This window comes from Bombyx mori, chromosome 21 (assembly GCF_030269925.1).
Source record: "Bombyx mori chromosome 21, ASM3026992v2".
NCBI lineage: Eukaryota > Metazoa > Arthropoda > Insecta > Lepidoptera > Bombycidae > Bombyx > Bombyx mori.
In genome coordinates, this window is record NC_085127.1 from 9,761,410 (window position 1) to 9,778,543 (window position 17,134).

Here is a 17,134-nt window from a genome sequence, read left to right on the forward strand (position 1 = left end):
TATTATACAAATGTATCTGCTTTTTGACTGTTTTTTGAATGTAAATGGTGTTTTGGTGTGCCATAGTGTATTCTCTCTTTCTCTATGTATTAAAGTTTAAATAAGAATAAAGGAAAAGTAGGTGAAGAATTTCAAACAGTTACTCGTTTGTATGCGTTCATAAAGTTTTCATGGACAGTCGGCTAGAGGTTGACGGCCTTATGACTTAGTTAACCCGTTTGCTGAGTATGCGGCTTCAACGGCAATATTATTACTCGTCTAGAGTTTATTTAAAAATATTTCGTTATTTTATCATCCGTTCCCCACAATCGTATTCTCTACTGAAACTTGCGCTTGTTTAATTAGAATGTACTGTAACGGGAATGTAATTAATTCCTTCGTAGTAAAATGGCACAAGCACTCAATCTTGTATCTTCAGACGATCGCGATAGTCTGGTCGATGACTTCTTGCCTAAAGTATTGTTCTAGATGTTATAACTCGTAATCGTTTCTGTTTTGTGTTCGCGCCAAAAGCGTGCGAGACTGTATATGTAAACTGGTAAAATCTGGTATCGTAAAGGCATCGTGCATTACTTTTTTGGCGAAGTCTGTAGTTGGCAAACATTTCGATTATTTTGATTTAATTAGACTGCTTGAAACTTGGAGCCAAGTGTGATAAGTTTTATGTTTAATCTGACCAATACATTTATTATTTACATTACATTATAAACCTTTTAAATATATTCAAAATATTTATGGCGTTTTAAAATTAATAGCACTGTATTTAGTATATAAACGAATTCTTCCATTAACAAGTTTCACTTTTATGATTTATCTACCAGCTAACCGTTCTTAAAGAGGGAGAGCTTTACATAAGTAGGTAGAAGAGTACAATTTAATCAATTTTCATATTGATACAATCTATGTATCTATATATATAAAAATGAATTGCTGTTCGTTGGTCTCGCTAAAACTCGAGAACGGCTGGACCGATTTGGCTAATTTTGGTCTTGAATTATTCGTGGAAGTCCAGGGAAGGTTCAATAGGTGAGAAAATATGAAAAAGCTCGGAATTATATAAAAACAAACAATTTTAGTTTTCTTTTGATGTGTGTCCCCTTGATGTGGCTTTTATTTATCGATTGAGGCACTACGAAGTCTGCCGGGTCAGCTAGTAAAAAATAAAAAAAAATTGCGTGTGCAAGTCACACACGGTAGAAGTGAAACTAATAAAAAAAACAAATTGCAAGGGTCAATCACTCCGCAGTGCAATGGAGCAGCCTCACCCTGGACATAAATTCTTAATTGCATAAATCAAATTGTATATACCTGCTACATTGAATGTGATTTTACAATCGCATTACACGATATGCAATCGCATACAATGTAGAACGATGCTTCAATACCTAACACCCGCTTCGATTCTCATCGCGTTCGTGCTTTGAATTTTTAAATCGTAGATTAGATGCACTGACAGAGTTCTTATTAAATTCTTCTTTTAGTATAATTCAATTGAAAGTTGGAAGCGGAACACCTTTGTAATCAGTTTTATGAGGTCAATGTGGTGCAAGTGGAGAAGTAATTGAAAACGTGCAAGAATTTTTTACTTAAGATTATCATATATTTTGTCTTTAAAAATTCTAATTTTAAATATTTTTGATGTGGCTGGGATATCTCCACCGACTACATAGTAAGAGAGTGTTAAAACTTGAAGTTTTTGTAGCCTAGCAGCTTCAGGAACATCATATACGGTGAGGACTTTTTAAAACTTTATTTGAACTGTGACATGACAAAACGCTCGGGAAATACCATGCTGAAAGATATTCCAAAGCCAGACGATGTGTGGCACATAAGATCTTTGGAAACGAACTTATGACGTGACTGGTATTTCGAAATAGTATGCTTTGCTCCGGTAGTGTAGTAGTATCTCAACAAAATTCTCAGAAAGCTAGCTACTGGTACACCGGACAAGGACAATGCGGTAAGAAACAGAAAATTCAAATCGTGCATCATGTCCAGTGTGCTTCTTACGCTTCAGCTGCGCTGGGGCTGAAGTTCCCAGGTGCCGATGACCACCGAGTACCGACCAGGGGCTGAAGTCAGGTACCGATTTTTGCGGCATTCCTGCACCTAGCATGCGTTCCCGACAACCATATACGCGTAACAACCTCCATAATGTAGAATGACATTATGTATAAAAGCGAAATCAAAATTTAAAAAAAGCGTAATAACGGGCGATGAACGCTGTAGGCATTTGTCTATTTATGTCACAAGGTAACAGTTAAATGTTGGTTATATTTAACTACTATTTCTATATCAGTATCTGTTTTTATTCATCATATTTTGTTTTTAACTCCCATTTATCCTTTGCATGAGTCGTCTATTATCAAAGGTGGCAATCTGTGCATTTGGACAAAAAAAAATTATTGATATTTCAATACAGATTGAATTGAATATAATCGTCTCCTTCAAAGAATACGGTTCAAAACCTGCATTAAATAAAGGTTTATATTTAACCTGTTATTTATCTAAGATGTCGTTCAGAAGAGTTTTGTGACTGCCAATGGAATACAAAGTCAATAATTCGTTTTTCTGATTTACCAATAATTATCCAAAAGTCACATTGCCGGCTTTGATAATAGTCGACTCGCATCTAAATTTGTTTACTCCTTATCAACAAATCTGTATGAATACTTTGCCATGAAAAAACAGTGAAGTTTCAATTGTTTATGACAATAGAATTGTAAAATTATAAATAAACAATGAAAACTATATTTGAATTTAATCAATAAACATTACTAAATGTAAAACAAGAATATGGCTGCGTTGGAAATAGAAAAAGATTAATGTAATGATTGTAGACAACGCTACGTATTTCGTAGCCTTTCCGTAGCAGTCAATCTGAGCGTAGTAATTGAGGTCTTTTGATGTAATTTGAAGCTCAAGTGCCCGAGTCAAGCTTTGTGAAGTTAACAATTGTGTAAAATGATGAGTAATAAAATGGCGGTAGAGCCGCTACGTATATATTTGACTCTACGGAAGAGACTCTTTATGTTCTTTTTGATATTAAAAATAATTTAATTTACGAATAAAATTTGGAAAGTTTAAATTGGACCGATATTTTCAACTAAGATGTTAAAGCTCGATTACAAATATCGAATTAATTTATTCTGTTTGTTTTTTTTAGTACTTTTTTGTATTTTTATTGAGAATTTCACTATTGCCATAGTATTTAAATTTCGTTTTTATCAAGTGATCTTTCTTACCTATAAACAGAATTTCATTCAGTCGAATAACAAACTAAGGATATACAATTCCGTTGAATCGTATACTTTTGTTACTGATCTTAAGTAAATAGATATGCAAAGGAAAAGAGAAAAATCTATTAAAAAGAAAACGTTAAGCAAAAACAATAAAGTTATGGATTTTTATATTTTTATTTTACAATAGCAATCCATTTTGTTTATGAAACGTCAGTATCAGCTTTAAAAATACTAAACAATAACATCAATGAGTAAACAATGTAAGATCGAGTTAAAAACGCAACTGATCCACTCTAGGGATTGTAGTAAGGGCAGATACGGCCGTATTGCACCAAGTAGTAGGGCAGTGCAATAATTGCATAAAGTTTAACCGGGTCCGATCGATGTGAGGGTATTTACCTCGCCAGGCAAAAATAATCCCGGTGCCGGTGATGTCAGGAGGTCGCCGAGCGCCTGCGCGGAACTCACGCTACTCGCTCCGAGACTTCAGGGTTGCTAGCTTCGGGGCTAAGCTAGCGATATGTAGATTTTTAGTAGGTTATTTTGGGAATTGTCTGCTTCAGTAAACGGCTTAATTAATTGCAAATTAAATACAGTGCAGTCGAAAATACATTTATTTTATATTATTTTTCCGGTTAAACAAATGTGGTCTACGTTATTTCTTAGCTATGTTATTGTATAGCGAAATGATTATAACTTAAGATCCTGTCCGAATTTGTACAAATTTCAACTGTGTATTGGTATAGGGTTTTTAATTTCGGGGTTAAATGTCGCGTGTGTAGGCGGGAGCGAGTAAAAAGCGCGCAGTGTGGTACATTTTTGGTATATGGAGGTAGCATCACGGGTGCTCCGGGCGTCAGTCGCGTCAGTCGGTCGCCGGCCGTGTGCGAAGGCGGGCGCGCGTGTGCAGTTATGGCGCCCCGTGGCGGCCGGTGAGGCGCCGGCCCCGCCGACCGCCTCGGGTCGACGGGCCAGCCAGGCCAGGACGCTCCACGCATCATGTCCTTACTCAGCGTGACAGGTACATAGTGTCCAACCGTATATTACGTAGTGAGCGCGCTTTTTTGTTCACTTACGCATTATTTGTGGTCGTTATGGACGCGTTTTCATAGTTTTCAGGTATATATACGTAATATAAAGGAAATCTTACATTTTCCACAATGCTATCGCAAAACAAACATGTAATATGCTACGAGACGTACTTGAGAAGTAAATAACAATTTTAAACAGTCCCGCAAACACACGATTTTGTATCGATAGAGTACATTTTCTATAAAAGCTTTTTTTCTTTTCAATATTGTCGATATCGAGTTGATAAGCCGGTTTATCACCTCGTTGCGTTACTATTATGTGGTCTGTAGTGCAATTAATTGTAAACGTCCCAAACGCGTCTAAACGTGCTTAAGATTTGTATTGATGTTACAGAAAGGTTAGATTCATAGACAAATTATGTTCTTGTTTCACACGCACCACGTGAACCGATAATACCCTTTTATTCTTCGCAGTATAGTCTGTGAAATTTCATATTTGATATTGTTTACTGAGTTTTATGTTTCAAATGTAACAAATACCAATCGAATTCATTCATATTTAGAACTAAGAGATACTTTAGAATAGCAGCGAAGGAACAAAGTGAGGGATTGGAAACAATAATTGAACGCGTTTCTACCTACTAATTAAAGTTTTTCTTCTTGGAATTAAGGTGCTTGCGCGTCAGTGTAATATAACTGAACACAGGTTTTGCAGGGTAAAAATTAGGTCAGCAATTATCTCGGTTACACGTTCTCAATTTAAATTATATTTTATTTTAAATTATAATGGAATAGTTCACAAAACCTGTTCGAAATTAAAAATTAATATTTTATAGCATATTTGACTGAACTATTACATATTGTATAAGTAATACAGATTGGAAAGAGAGAGAGAAAAAATAATTTCTATTTTATTTTAATGTAATTTAACTTTCTTTGCGTTGGTTAATAACTATCAAAAATAAATATTGAATAAAGACATCGTACATGAACATTAAGAGTTTGTTGTTTAGAACATAAATATGTGTTGACATTTTCGAGCTGAATTATTTCTATACTAGATAGTAAAAACATGTTAATGCATCTACTTAGTAAGCACCGCTACTATGCACTGCATAATGACAACATAATGAATAGAAAGCGTAATTTAGGTCAGCCACTATTCAAAGCCAGGCTTTCAGGAGTTAAAGGAGGCTGCATTATGTGGTGAGGCCGTGTCAGCGGCTCACTAATACCGAGGACGCTATTTTAGAAAGGATTCAAACCTCTTTGACTGCTCATGTTCCTTTCTTGACTACAAGAAGCTTTGTTTTCGCTTGTCTATGTAAGATCATTTTACATTTTATAGCTTCTATGTTTAAACTCCATTTTTAAAAACTAAGTATAGGTATATTTACATTACAATGTCAGTTTATTACTTGACGCTGGCTAATGCACAAACCGTGCCAGAGCCAAAAAATTAAGAAGAAGAAGAATGTCAGTTAACAGCTATTGCATACTACGCACATGTAGAGAGAGAGTATCGCGTTCATTCGTTCAAATAAAAAATTAAATTCGTACAAAAATTATCGCAAATTTAATTAATGAAAAAAAGTTCTATAGACAATAGACTCCATTTTCACGGGCTACATACATAAATAAATGTTTTAATATAATATTATCAAAAGTATACTATTGTACTTTGCACAGAGTATTATTGACGAAGTTTAAAGTAAAATGAAGTGTAAATAGATCACTTACGGATGAATAGCTAACACCGTGTTCGTGTTTATAATTTGATTCTTGTCGACATCACGGTGAGAATTCATTGACCGCTTTGATATGAGATTAAAATCTCTATTGTGTTAGAGCTATAGTTTTATTAATTTCTGTTATCTACATCAGTTGAGTGTATTATATACTCGTAGTGCACTAGTATTAGTTTCCGACCGGATGCGGTTATGTTTTAAGTCAAACCTGTTTCTTTTCGCATTTATTCAAAGTAAATATGACAAACATTAATCAGATTGTACTTATATATGTCTGATTATAATTTTTTGGACGAGCTCACAGCCCACCTGGTGTTAAGTGGTTACTGGAGCCCATAGACATCTACAACGTAAATGCGCCACACACCTTGAGATATGGTTCTAAGGTCTTAGTATAGTCACAACGGCTGCCCCACTCTTCAAACCGAAACGCATTACTGCTTCACGGCAGAAATAGACGGGGCAGTGGTACCTACCCGTGCGGACTCACAAGAGCTCCTACCACCAGTAATAAGTAAACTTGTACATATTGTTATTTTAGAAAACTCATTCTTCAGTCTTATACAAGAATTGTTGATGAAATGTATGATTTTGAAATTTTACATGAATGAGAATTATTATAATTTGATAATTCTTAATTTAAACAAACACAATTTAGACGTAAAAATTAAATACGGCTTCAAGTTTAAGATATTTTTAGACGCACCCGCTGTTTCACTCACTTTATGTTTGTAATGCAGAAAGATAGTTATACACATATTTTCCCGGAATAAAGAGTTGCCTGTGTCACTTTCTGGTCTAAGCTATCAGTCGCTTTGTAAATCTGTGGTACGTAAAATCACGAATCAACGAACACCATGCTGTGTTTACTGTAGACGATACACCCGGCCGTATCCGGGTTATGTCATAAACCATGCATAAAGTGTCTTTTTTTAAAATCCAGACTATAAATTGTCGGCTTGAGAATTTTCTTTCAGCCGTTTTAGCATCATTGAGTAATAAGCCGACAGCTATCTAAGCTTTGCAATTCATGATATTCGTATATTTACCCGTTGCCAGAATCCAGAGACTATAAAATTACTGCTGCTGCCCAAGCTGAGACTTGACTTTGAAAAAAAAACCTATAGTTTCAGATAGGAACGTGGTTATTACGAATTCGAGAGCTTTGTACGAAAATAGGTGAGTTTTATAGAGTACTCGTAAATACGGATGTAGAATTATTAGCAGTGAGCCAGAGAAAACTGCATCTTAGTTCCATAAAATTATTAGCCGGTAATGTCTAAATATAGTTGTGTTGTTTTAAGTAAAATATTCACAGACAATAATTTTCGTTATACTTTGTCTAATCTTCCAGTACAAAGGTATTTAGGCGAAATTTCAACGAAATTGAGAATATTCTCCGCCAACACTACATTTCAATGGGGTGTTTTGAGAAATTAATTTCTATGATGCCAAACTCACTCTTAATTAATAGTTACCTCTTCAATGTTTCAGTGGGATGAGATTTCTACGAAAATCCTGTTAATATTTCGTGTAATATTCCTCACTACTGATTTATATGTATACTTCAGTAAGGCCTATTCAAGATATTGGAACAAAAGTTCGACCCAATCTTATATCGACCTCAGACACTGCCAATATAATAAGCAAGCCTTCTCTATACATAGAATTTGTGTTGGCATATTCTATTTGTTTGCCTAGATTTGTTTACCAAGAGATATTTCAAATATTACAAATCTGTGTTAAGTTTAATTTCGCTACATTATGTCTGTTTGATTTTTATTGTGTTTGTAGAACTGTTATATAAAAAAAAACACTACAGGCGAATAGTTAAAATCTAATAGAGTTTTACTAAACGAATTGATTCATTAATCTTGCATCGATAACTTTTTAAGCAGAGCGTTACTTTTCGCAATTAGAGAATTTGTTGATTTTTCTACTAGATCGGATTAACTAATCCTACCTATCATTGTTATCATCACCCCGTAAAAGCCTCTTTTTAGTGTTGCATCGTTATGTGGGGCATCATGAATCATTTGCTCCACTGATCAGTCCTCAGGGACCCAAATTTGAATAGACTACCGGACACCCGCAATGCTACTTGGGAATGATTTAACATTGAATGAATCCTTAATATACATATATGTTATTTATCTCTTCAAAATTTCAAACTTCAAAAAGTCACGACGCACTTTTACAGTCGAAGGCCAAATTGAGTAAGAGCTATACAAGATACTAATTTGAAATAAAGCTTCGATCCAATTTTATGTTGATCAGGCATTTATGTTTTTATAATCTCTAAATTTAATATAATCTACGTTTGCACATTTTACTTTGTTAATAACATAGTTTTATAGTTTCATAATTATTGTACGAGTAATTGCAAAGACGGCCCGTCAAACATATCAAGTGAGTATTGCAACCTATAGACATCACGACCTAAACAAAGTTGTCAACCTAACTTATGAGGTTGAAGTCTTAGTTGTGTCTTGTATAACTACTAACTCACCTTTCAAACTGCACTGCATGACTGCTTCGCTACTGAAATAGGTGGGATTTTGGTTGTTTTACCAGTGTGCTTTCACTCGCTCTATCATCAGTAAAATTTCCTCCTCATATGTTGTATATTGCTGGCCGTAGGCCTCTCCTAACCTGGCCATTGAGCCCGATATTCGGCGTTCCTTATTTCTGTGGCCTTCATCCATTTTTTGCCGGCTCTTCACAAATAAACACTCCGCCTGGCCAAGGGCATACCATATTAAATTTTCCGGGAGCCGCTCTCCACTCAAGAACCTGTCCGTCTGCTCCAGCTGTTGCTGGTTCTACGGCATACATTTTTAGCCCAGTGCCACTTCACCTTTTCTGGTGGTAGGTCGACTTGTGAGTCCGCACGGGTAGGTACCACTACCCTGCCTATTTCTGCCGTGAAGCAGTAATGCGTTTCGGTTTGAAGGGTGGGGTAGCCGTTGTACTGTTAAAAGTGAGACCTTACAACTCATGTTTCAAGGTGGGTGGCGGCATTTATTTACATTGTAGATGTCTATGGGCTCCGGTAGCCAATCAAGTGGGCCGTGAGCTCGTCCACCTTCGATCAGCAATACTATTGTTGATCGAAGTCGTCCACCCATCCAGGCAATAATAAAAAAAAAGCTTGCTTACTCTATGAGCTATTTCGATAGCTTTAGTTCTCTGAATAGCCTCATTCTTGATTTTATCCTTCACAGAAACTTATTCCATAGCTTGTTGAGCAACATCAAGCTGACGGGCTAGTCGTTCTGTAAGCGTCTAAGCCACACGTATCAGTTAATAATAAGTTATACTTCAAATATACGAAAATCTTTTATCAACGACTACAAAAAGTCGTCAATCAATTTTTTTTTACATCTATATATTAATACGTGAAGCAAAAACTTTGTATCCCTTTTTACGAAAATTGCGCGGACGGAGGAGTTTTAAAATTTTCCACACTTATAGAGAATGTAGAGAAGAAGTGTACAATGCTAATATTTTTTTAAAATAATGCATAAAAGATACATTAAATCAATAAAGAAAACATTACACACACTACATACCGTGTATTTGACGCATACACGCATGCATACTGTTTATTGTCAAACTTTTGTTCTTGACGTCTGTTGTCAAATTGAGAATAAACTAAATATTGTCTGTCTTTGTTAATATTTTTTATAGTGTAGTCTGGGCGAAATTTGTGATTATAGAAGTATAAAATACAATCATAATAGTATACAAACTTACAATTCCAATTAATTATAGTCGAATTTCGACTACTGCGGGACCTCTAGTTCTTCTAATTACTTCATTCAATACACATACACGGTTAGTACATTTTTCGTACGCAGTTAATTTTATTTTCGCACGTAATGTTATATCTTTGAGTTCGTTCGTGTGTTATTAATCAAGCGAGTTAGACGCCTACGACTCGTATTCTCGACTTGGCCTGCGTAATGTGTACCGTATTGTACAGCATCTATGTATGAAGTCTATTGAAGGCTTTTGTTATCATGAAAAACGCGCGGAGTTTAGTAACAGACACTGATAAATTTTGTCCAGTTACTAAGGTTTAGAACATCTATATATTAATACGTGAAGCAAAAACTTTGTATCCCTTTTTACGAAAATTGCGCGAACGGAGGAGTATGAAATTTTCCACACTTATAGAGAATATAGAGAAGAAGTGCACAATGCTAATATTTTTTTAAAATAATGCATAAAACCTACATTAAATCAATAAAGAAAACATTACAAACACTACGTACCATGTATTTGACGCACACACGCATGCATACTATTTATTGTCAAACTTTTGTTCTTGACGTCTGTTGTCAAATTGAGAATAGATTAAATACATATTGTTTGTCTTTATTAATATTTTTTTATAGAGTAGCCTTGGCGAAATTTGTGATTATAGAAGTATAAAATACAATCATAATAGTGTACAAACTTACGATTCCAATTAATTATAGTCGAATTTCGACTACTGCGGGACCTCTAGTTTCTATAAAAGCGGTATAGATTTTGTTTTTTTTTGAGTAATCCGTTTTCATTGAAATAATGAATCATTAAAATACAATATATTTTTACTTTACACTGTTTATTTTGAGAAAATACAATTAAAAATAAATTTACCTTTTCAATTATCGTTCTGATGCTTATTCGTAGATCAAATTTTAAATATACTGAAAACAATGAAACAAACTTAGAAAATAATTCTAACTCTTGTTACGTAATATACCCAATTTGCAATTTAACTAAGTAATCGCTGTTGGTCTGATAATAATTAGATTTAGCGGTAGGCAGCGGCTTGGCTCTGCCCCCGGCATTGCTGAAGTCCATGGGCGACGGTAACCACTCACCATCAGGAGGGGTTTTTGCTCGTCTTACAAGGGCAATAAAAAAAATCTAATTAACAATAAAGTTAAACAATAGTGGGCGTATTATCGGTTTGTATTAACTGAAGACAGCTCAAACAAACTCAGATATTTAAACGTTAGCTTTCTTTCTTATATGCCATTATTATAGAAATGTCTAAAATATAATAAAATGAACACATTGTATTTGAGAGAATTTGTAAGAAAAAAAAATGTCGTTGCCTTTATTGTTGAAATGTCCGGTTCTTTGTGACCTCAGAAGAAAATGTGCACAGAATATATCATGATTGAATACGTTTTGAATTCCAGAACGGTTTTAGATTTCCCTTGAGGTTTGGCGCTGTGAATGCTCTTTGCGCCGATTTTGAAGTTGTTGCCATTTTTACGAACTTCACGCCGGATTCAGCCCTGAGCGTTGACTTAGTTTTTTTATAATGATCAAAACCATTAAGTCATCAGTGTTTTCATTAAATTTCACAGCTGAGATCATACTACTACCACAGCTATGAAAGATAGTGGCACTAACTCTTGTAACTCTTCTTGACTGAGATGTCGAGACCCCAGCACTTTGCGCATTGTTATAAATAGATATATACTGATTCGTTCTTATAGTAGATTTTTTATACGTAACCACCTATGTCAGGTGAAGGAAGAACTATGTCAAGATGCACTGTTTTAATCGTGTGACCGTAAGTCTGCGGCACTTGCTAGGATTCCTTTAGAAGTTCAATTGACTGTTTACATTTGAGGCTATCAGCGCAAAAGTGGCCTAACCCACAATTATTTATATTCAAGCTTATATGACGTATATTGGAATTTATTTAAAATATAATACATTTTGATGCAAAACCGGCCTATTCACCCATAGATAACAGATAGATAGCTTTGTAAACATTATTTTTGCGCGTATTGTTTTTTGCCTACTCAAATTCAAATTCATAAAAATTCAAATTTAATTGCCTCCATACTAACTATGGTAAGCTTAGGCCACTTTTGCGCTGACGGCCTCATTTAGAAATAATCTAACAAAAAAAAACAGCTTACATATAGAAAACGTCTTTTGTTTTAACGATCGCCTTTACGCCAGCTTTGCTTACTATGTTAGCAAACATCGTTGGCCAGAAACGAGCAAACTCATGTACGGAAGATATTTATGCATAAACAAACATAATCTGAAAATCAGTATCGTAAAATCGGCATGTATCGAATACCATCGCGAATCCACCTGTATATGTATAAGGTGAGCAAGTATACTCATTTACTGAGTTTCGTACTCTTTTTTCGCAAACCGTAGGTACTCTTTTCAAATTCTTTACTCTGAAAGTACTCATTTGTATAATTTTATTTATCTTTTAGGTATTTTTACTAGGGAATGATTATTGGAGCAGTGAGAAGTCGTAACTTTCTGTACAAACATTATCTGCCGTCTTAACAGTTAAATTTAATACGCAAAGTTGTTAGGATATGGGTATATTATTAGACGTACATCCTCATTCAGTAAAAAAAAATCCACTCCGAAGAAAAATATGTTTTTAAAAGAAAATAAAGTTTTTATCGTTTTTTTTTCTTTTTTTCACCTATGAAGTACTTGCAAAGCGTACTCTTTTTGAACAAAAAATAGTTGGTCACCTTAATATACGCAACTCTCAACCGTTCGCTTGAAACGTCAATAAAATATTATTAAGCTTCAGTTTTGGTACTCCGTTAGTGTACTATATCATAATAGGTGAAGCGTTGACTCAGCATTCCGCATTCAGAGACTCTTTACCCTTCTTTGTGTTTGCAGTACGTTTCATTTCAAAGCCAAATAGGTCAGGGGATTTTGTTCGCACTTACAGAAACTAGAAATGTTTTAGTTGAACGGGGAATGGTCATTTCAGTATACCAAAATTAATGGATTAGTTGAATCTTCGTTCACTTTGTATAGGTTTTCACATTAGTAAGAATCAACGAATTTCGCTCTGGAAATCTTTGGAGAATCGGTGCAAGGAAACTGTACCCGACGAGGCAGTAATAATAGTGTTTATAAATAGTTATATAGGCAATCTAGCTATATCTATCTTCTATCTGTATATATAAAAATGAATTGCTGTTCGTTAGTCTCGCTAAAACTAGAGAACGGCTGGACCGATTTGGCTAATTTTGGTCTTAAATTATTGGTGGAAGTCCAGAGAAGGTTTAAAAGGTAGATAAATATGAATATGCTCGGAATTAAATAAAAATAACAATTTTGTTTTTGTTGTGTCCTCCGTCGGGATCACATCGTGACTAGACAAGATCGGGACTAAACGACGGCCAGTCTTCAGCTCTGATGAAGTCCGAAACGTTCGTTTCCAACCAAGACTGCGTAGACCGAGCTTTATGACCTGGCGCCGAGTCTTGCTGGAAGCACCATTCTTGATTATTGAACATGGTGTTGTTAAGGGGCTTCACTACCTTCTCAAGAATGGTATCTTGATACACTTGTGCCGATGTTTTTATACCTTTTTCACAAAAGTATGGCTCAGTCACTCCTTCATAGCTAATACCCTACCAAACCGTCACTGAAGTCTGATAGTGCCCACGTTGTACTCTGTCGACTAATTGGGAAGCTTCCTTAGAGCTTTGAGCATAAATACGGTCATTTTGTTTGTTAAAATGTTGTTCAAATGTACAAAATTTCTCATCGGTAAACAAAATTTTACTATGACCTCCCTTTGCGTACCGCTTCAGTAGTTGTTTCGATTTTACCACCCTATTCTCTTTTAAATTATCAGTTAAGAAATGACCAGTACGTCTCTTATAGGCTGCAATTCCTAAGTCATCTTTTAAAATACGCGACAGGGTTCTAAGTGCTATCTTCATCTCCCGAGATAAAATCTTTTGCTTTCGGACAGGATTTCTTCGAATTCTTTCCCTTACTGCTTTGACCACCTTTTTCGTACGAACACTACGTGGACGGCCAGATCTTTTTCTCTCACAAACAGAGAAGGTCTCATTTCACCTATTAATAGCCCGGTACACAAACATTTTACTAATATCAAGCGTATGAAGAGTTTTAAAAATTGCATTTGGCTCCATACCTACTTTGTGTAATGCAATCACAGCGATTCGGTTCTCTTTATCACCCCACTCCATTTTAATATCGCAAAATATTGTACAATGTATTGGCGCCAAAATGAGAAAACTCAATGAGCAATCATATAAAAATGACAGATTCCAAATTCAAATGTAATATTTTGTTTATTTTTAATTGTAACAGTATTTATGGCCAGACTAAGTATTATGTAAGATTGAATTATTCTCATTGAATGACAGTTCAATGAGTGAACATGTTGAAAAATCTTTTTAAAACTAATGAGGTTTTTCTTTACATATGTGTATTATTAGCGTTTATTTCTGGTAAGATGTATTGTGTGCCGATACGGATAGATACCAAAATCTTTAATTTTTTGCCGTAAAGCAGCTATGTATTCTAGTTCAAATTGCCACCGTTTGCCTTATCCTTTACGAATAATGATTAAGGTTTCTACCTTATGTCTGAAAGCGAGTAGTGGCATTTAGGATTTTATATTTATCAGTTTCAATTAATTAACCTTAAGTTTTTACATTCAAAGAGTACATAGCAATGAAAGGATACTTCGTGGGTAGGCGAAAGGAAAAATAAGAAAATGAACGTAATTGGTTTCGCAATTGATTGCATAAGCTCCTTCGTTTTTTCCTACCTAAAAAAAGTGGAATGCTAATCTTAATAACAAAAGTTAGAATATTTCCAACTTGGGACACGTTCAATTTTCTAGAGTTGATGACATGCGAAGAGATTTTGACGATCGCTAGGACGAAAATTAATTTTCATAGGATAGGCTCAGCTCTAAAATATAATCATGTTTTTGTGGTGTAGTCTTTTATGATTTTAATTTAGTTAACCCTCGTTGTTCTAATTGAAAAGAATAGAAAAAATCTTCGTAAATATATTTCTGAAATTTATATTCAAAGTATTATGTTTCTACTGTTATTGTTTTAAGCTTCGAATTGTTTTAGACAATCAAGGCGTTTAATACTTAAAAAGAAATTTAATGCATTTACTTAACCGATCGTGAGAGATTCACGCGAAAGAGGAATTTCATTACTCACGCGTATTTGAGTGTTCTTTCTTTTTCGTTCACCAAGATTGTAATATTATCAGAAAATTTGTAAGTTATTCAAGTATATGCAAGTATAGTTGTTATAAGTATATTTTTATGGTAGGCAGCGGCTTGGCTCTGCCCCTGGCATTGCTGACGTCCATGAGCGACGGTGACCACTTACCATCAGGTGGGCCGTATGCTCGTCTGCCTACAAAGGCAATAAAAAAAAAATATATATATATAAGTACGGTACATTAGTCTTACTATCTAATCTAAGTTTGTTGAGGAAGTGACTTTCTTTTACTGGGACTGGATCAAATTTTTCAGTCACTAATTTTAAAGTAAGTCATAGGTATTTTAATCGACTCCACTCCCGTGAAATACCAGAGATTTACTTAGAAATAATCGTATATATACAAATCCTATTTACAATTATTTTCATTATATATAATTTTTATTCACGATAGTACGAATTAACTTCAGGAATGTTACAATCGGTGATTTGAGTTCAGGTACACTTCGACGCAGCATCTCGATCTATTTTGTATACAAATTCAAACATCGCCACTCTTCCATTACATGTTTTAATATATAAACTCTTTTACCACGATTTTACTGACTTAGCTTAGCCTTAGATAGTGAGATTGCATTCTTAGGACGTGCTTTACACCTCCTTGTAGTCCGCTCACGTACATTGCACGTATCGCGCCATCTGGCTCTTGTTATCTCGTACATTTAATATCTCCTTATCCACACTACATGTTTTAAAGAATTTTGAAATTATAATCTATATATATGTAAACGAATTTGCTGTTCGTTAGTCTCGCTAAAACTCGAGAACGGCTGGACCGATTTGGCTAATTTTGGTCTTGAATTATTTGTGGAAGTCCAGAGAAGGTTTAAAAGGTAAATAAATATGAAAATGCTCGGAATCAAATAACAATAACAATTTTGTTTTTCCTTTGACGTGTCCCCCGTTAGACGGATTCCTTTTGTTTGTTTTGTCTACCTGGTCAGCTAGTATACATATAAAAAGATAGGTTAATAATTCAAAAGTGTTTCTTATACGTTATGTTCGCAAAAAAGCCGGTCGATTTTGATGGCTTGAATATACAACTGTGATTGCTAGTAACGGACCGAAATCATACATTACAAAGATAAATTATATATACATACGTCTGACTACGATTTATAATTCATGGATCCTGACTCAGAGCCTTCGGGTCTCCCTAAGGGTATCTTTATCTTTATTTAATATGTACCTTATTGTAATGCGCCACCGGACGATGATTTTAAGTTCATTACGTTATATGTAATATATTTATACAATTTGATTGTGTAAAATATGATTTATTATTGTATAAACAAATACAGATAAGAGATTTATGTTGTTATTTGAGTAGCTTTGTCTTAGGCAGAAATGTATGGTACTGGCATAAATAATTATTAAAATTATGAATACATTCCTTTGTACTTACAAAAAATTTGGAATAGAACTCATGCTGTAGGTACTAAGTCTCATTTAGAAGTTCTTATCAAATAATATTGGTTAATTACTTGTTTGTATTGTATAATAATATACTGTAACGGGAGCATCTTTTTTTAAATACTACCTACTATTCGTTTCCTTTTTTATATTTTTTAAATACTTTTCAATACTTTCAGATTTTAGTTTGTAGGTGTCCGTGATCACTAGACGGTCGAAGTATTTGAAACTTCGGCAATAGTGAATTGTGTTAAAGTAACGGAAAAAAGAACCGTTGAGTGTTTAAATCTCCTTGGTTAGGATTTGCAAAACTACAGGAAACACTAATTCAATCGCATGCCTTATTATTGTAGTGCAAATGACAGATTAGGGTAAGCGTGATAAGGAAACGATTGTTTTGACATTTAGCAATTTTATAATTACGCCCCTACTACACCTACTCAGTATAAAATAATAAGTAAATATTATCTAATAATTAGAGATGTAGGCGTAAATCTTGTTACGCGGTTGCTCGCTGAGGTACTTACTACTCTATTCTGTGCGTAGGTAGATTAAATAAGTAGGTTCATCTTCATTGACATTTACGCAACACTTAGATCTGATCTCAGTAATATTTGTTTACAAAGTTGTCG

General features: G+C 34.6%; 1 protein-coding gene across 1 annotated transcript in view; it reads left to right on the forward strand.

Moving 5' to 3' along the window:
* Nucleotides 1-3,954: 3,954 nt before the first annotated feature.
* Nucleotides 3,955-17,134, forward strand: part of LOC101743696 (protein unc-13 homolog B) — a 374,291-nt gene continuing 361,111 nt past the window's right edge. Inside the window, exon 1 of the mRNA XM_062674747.1 lies at nucleotides 3,955-4,263. Within this exon, the coding sequence (XP_062530731.1) occupies nucleotides 4,242-4,263 (22 nt within the window). The 5' untranslated portion in view covers nucleotides 3,955-4,241. The remainder of the gene's footprint in view (nucleotides 4,264-17,134) is intronic.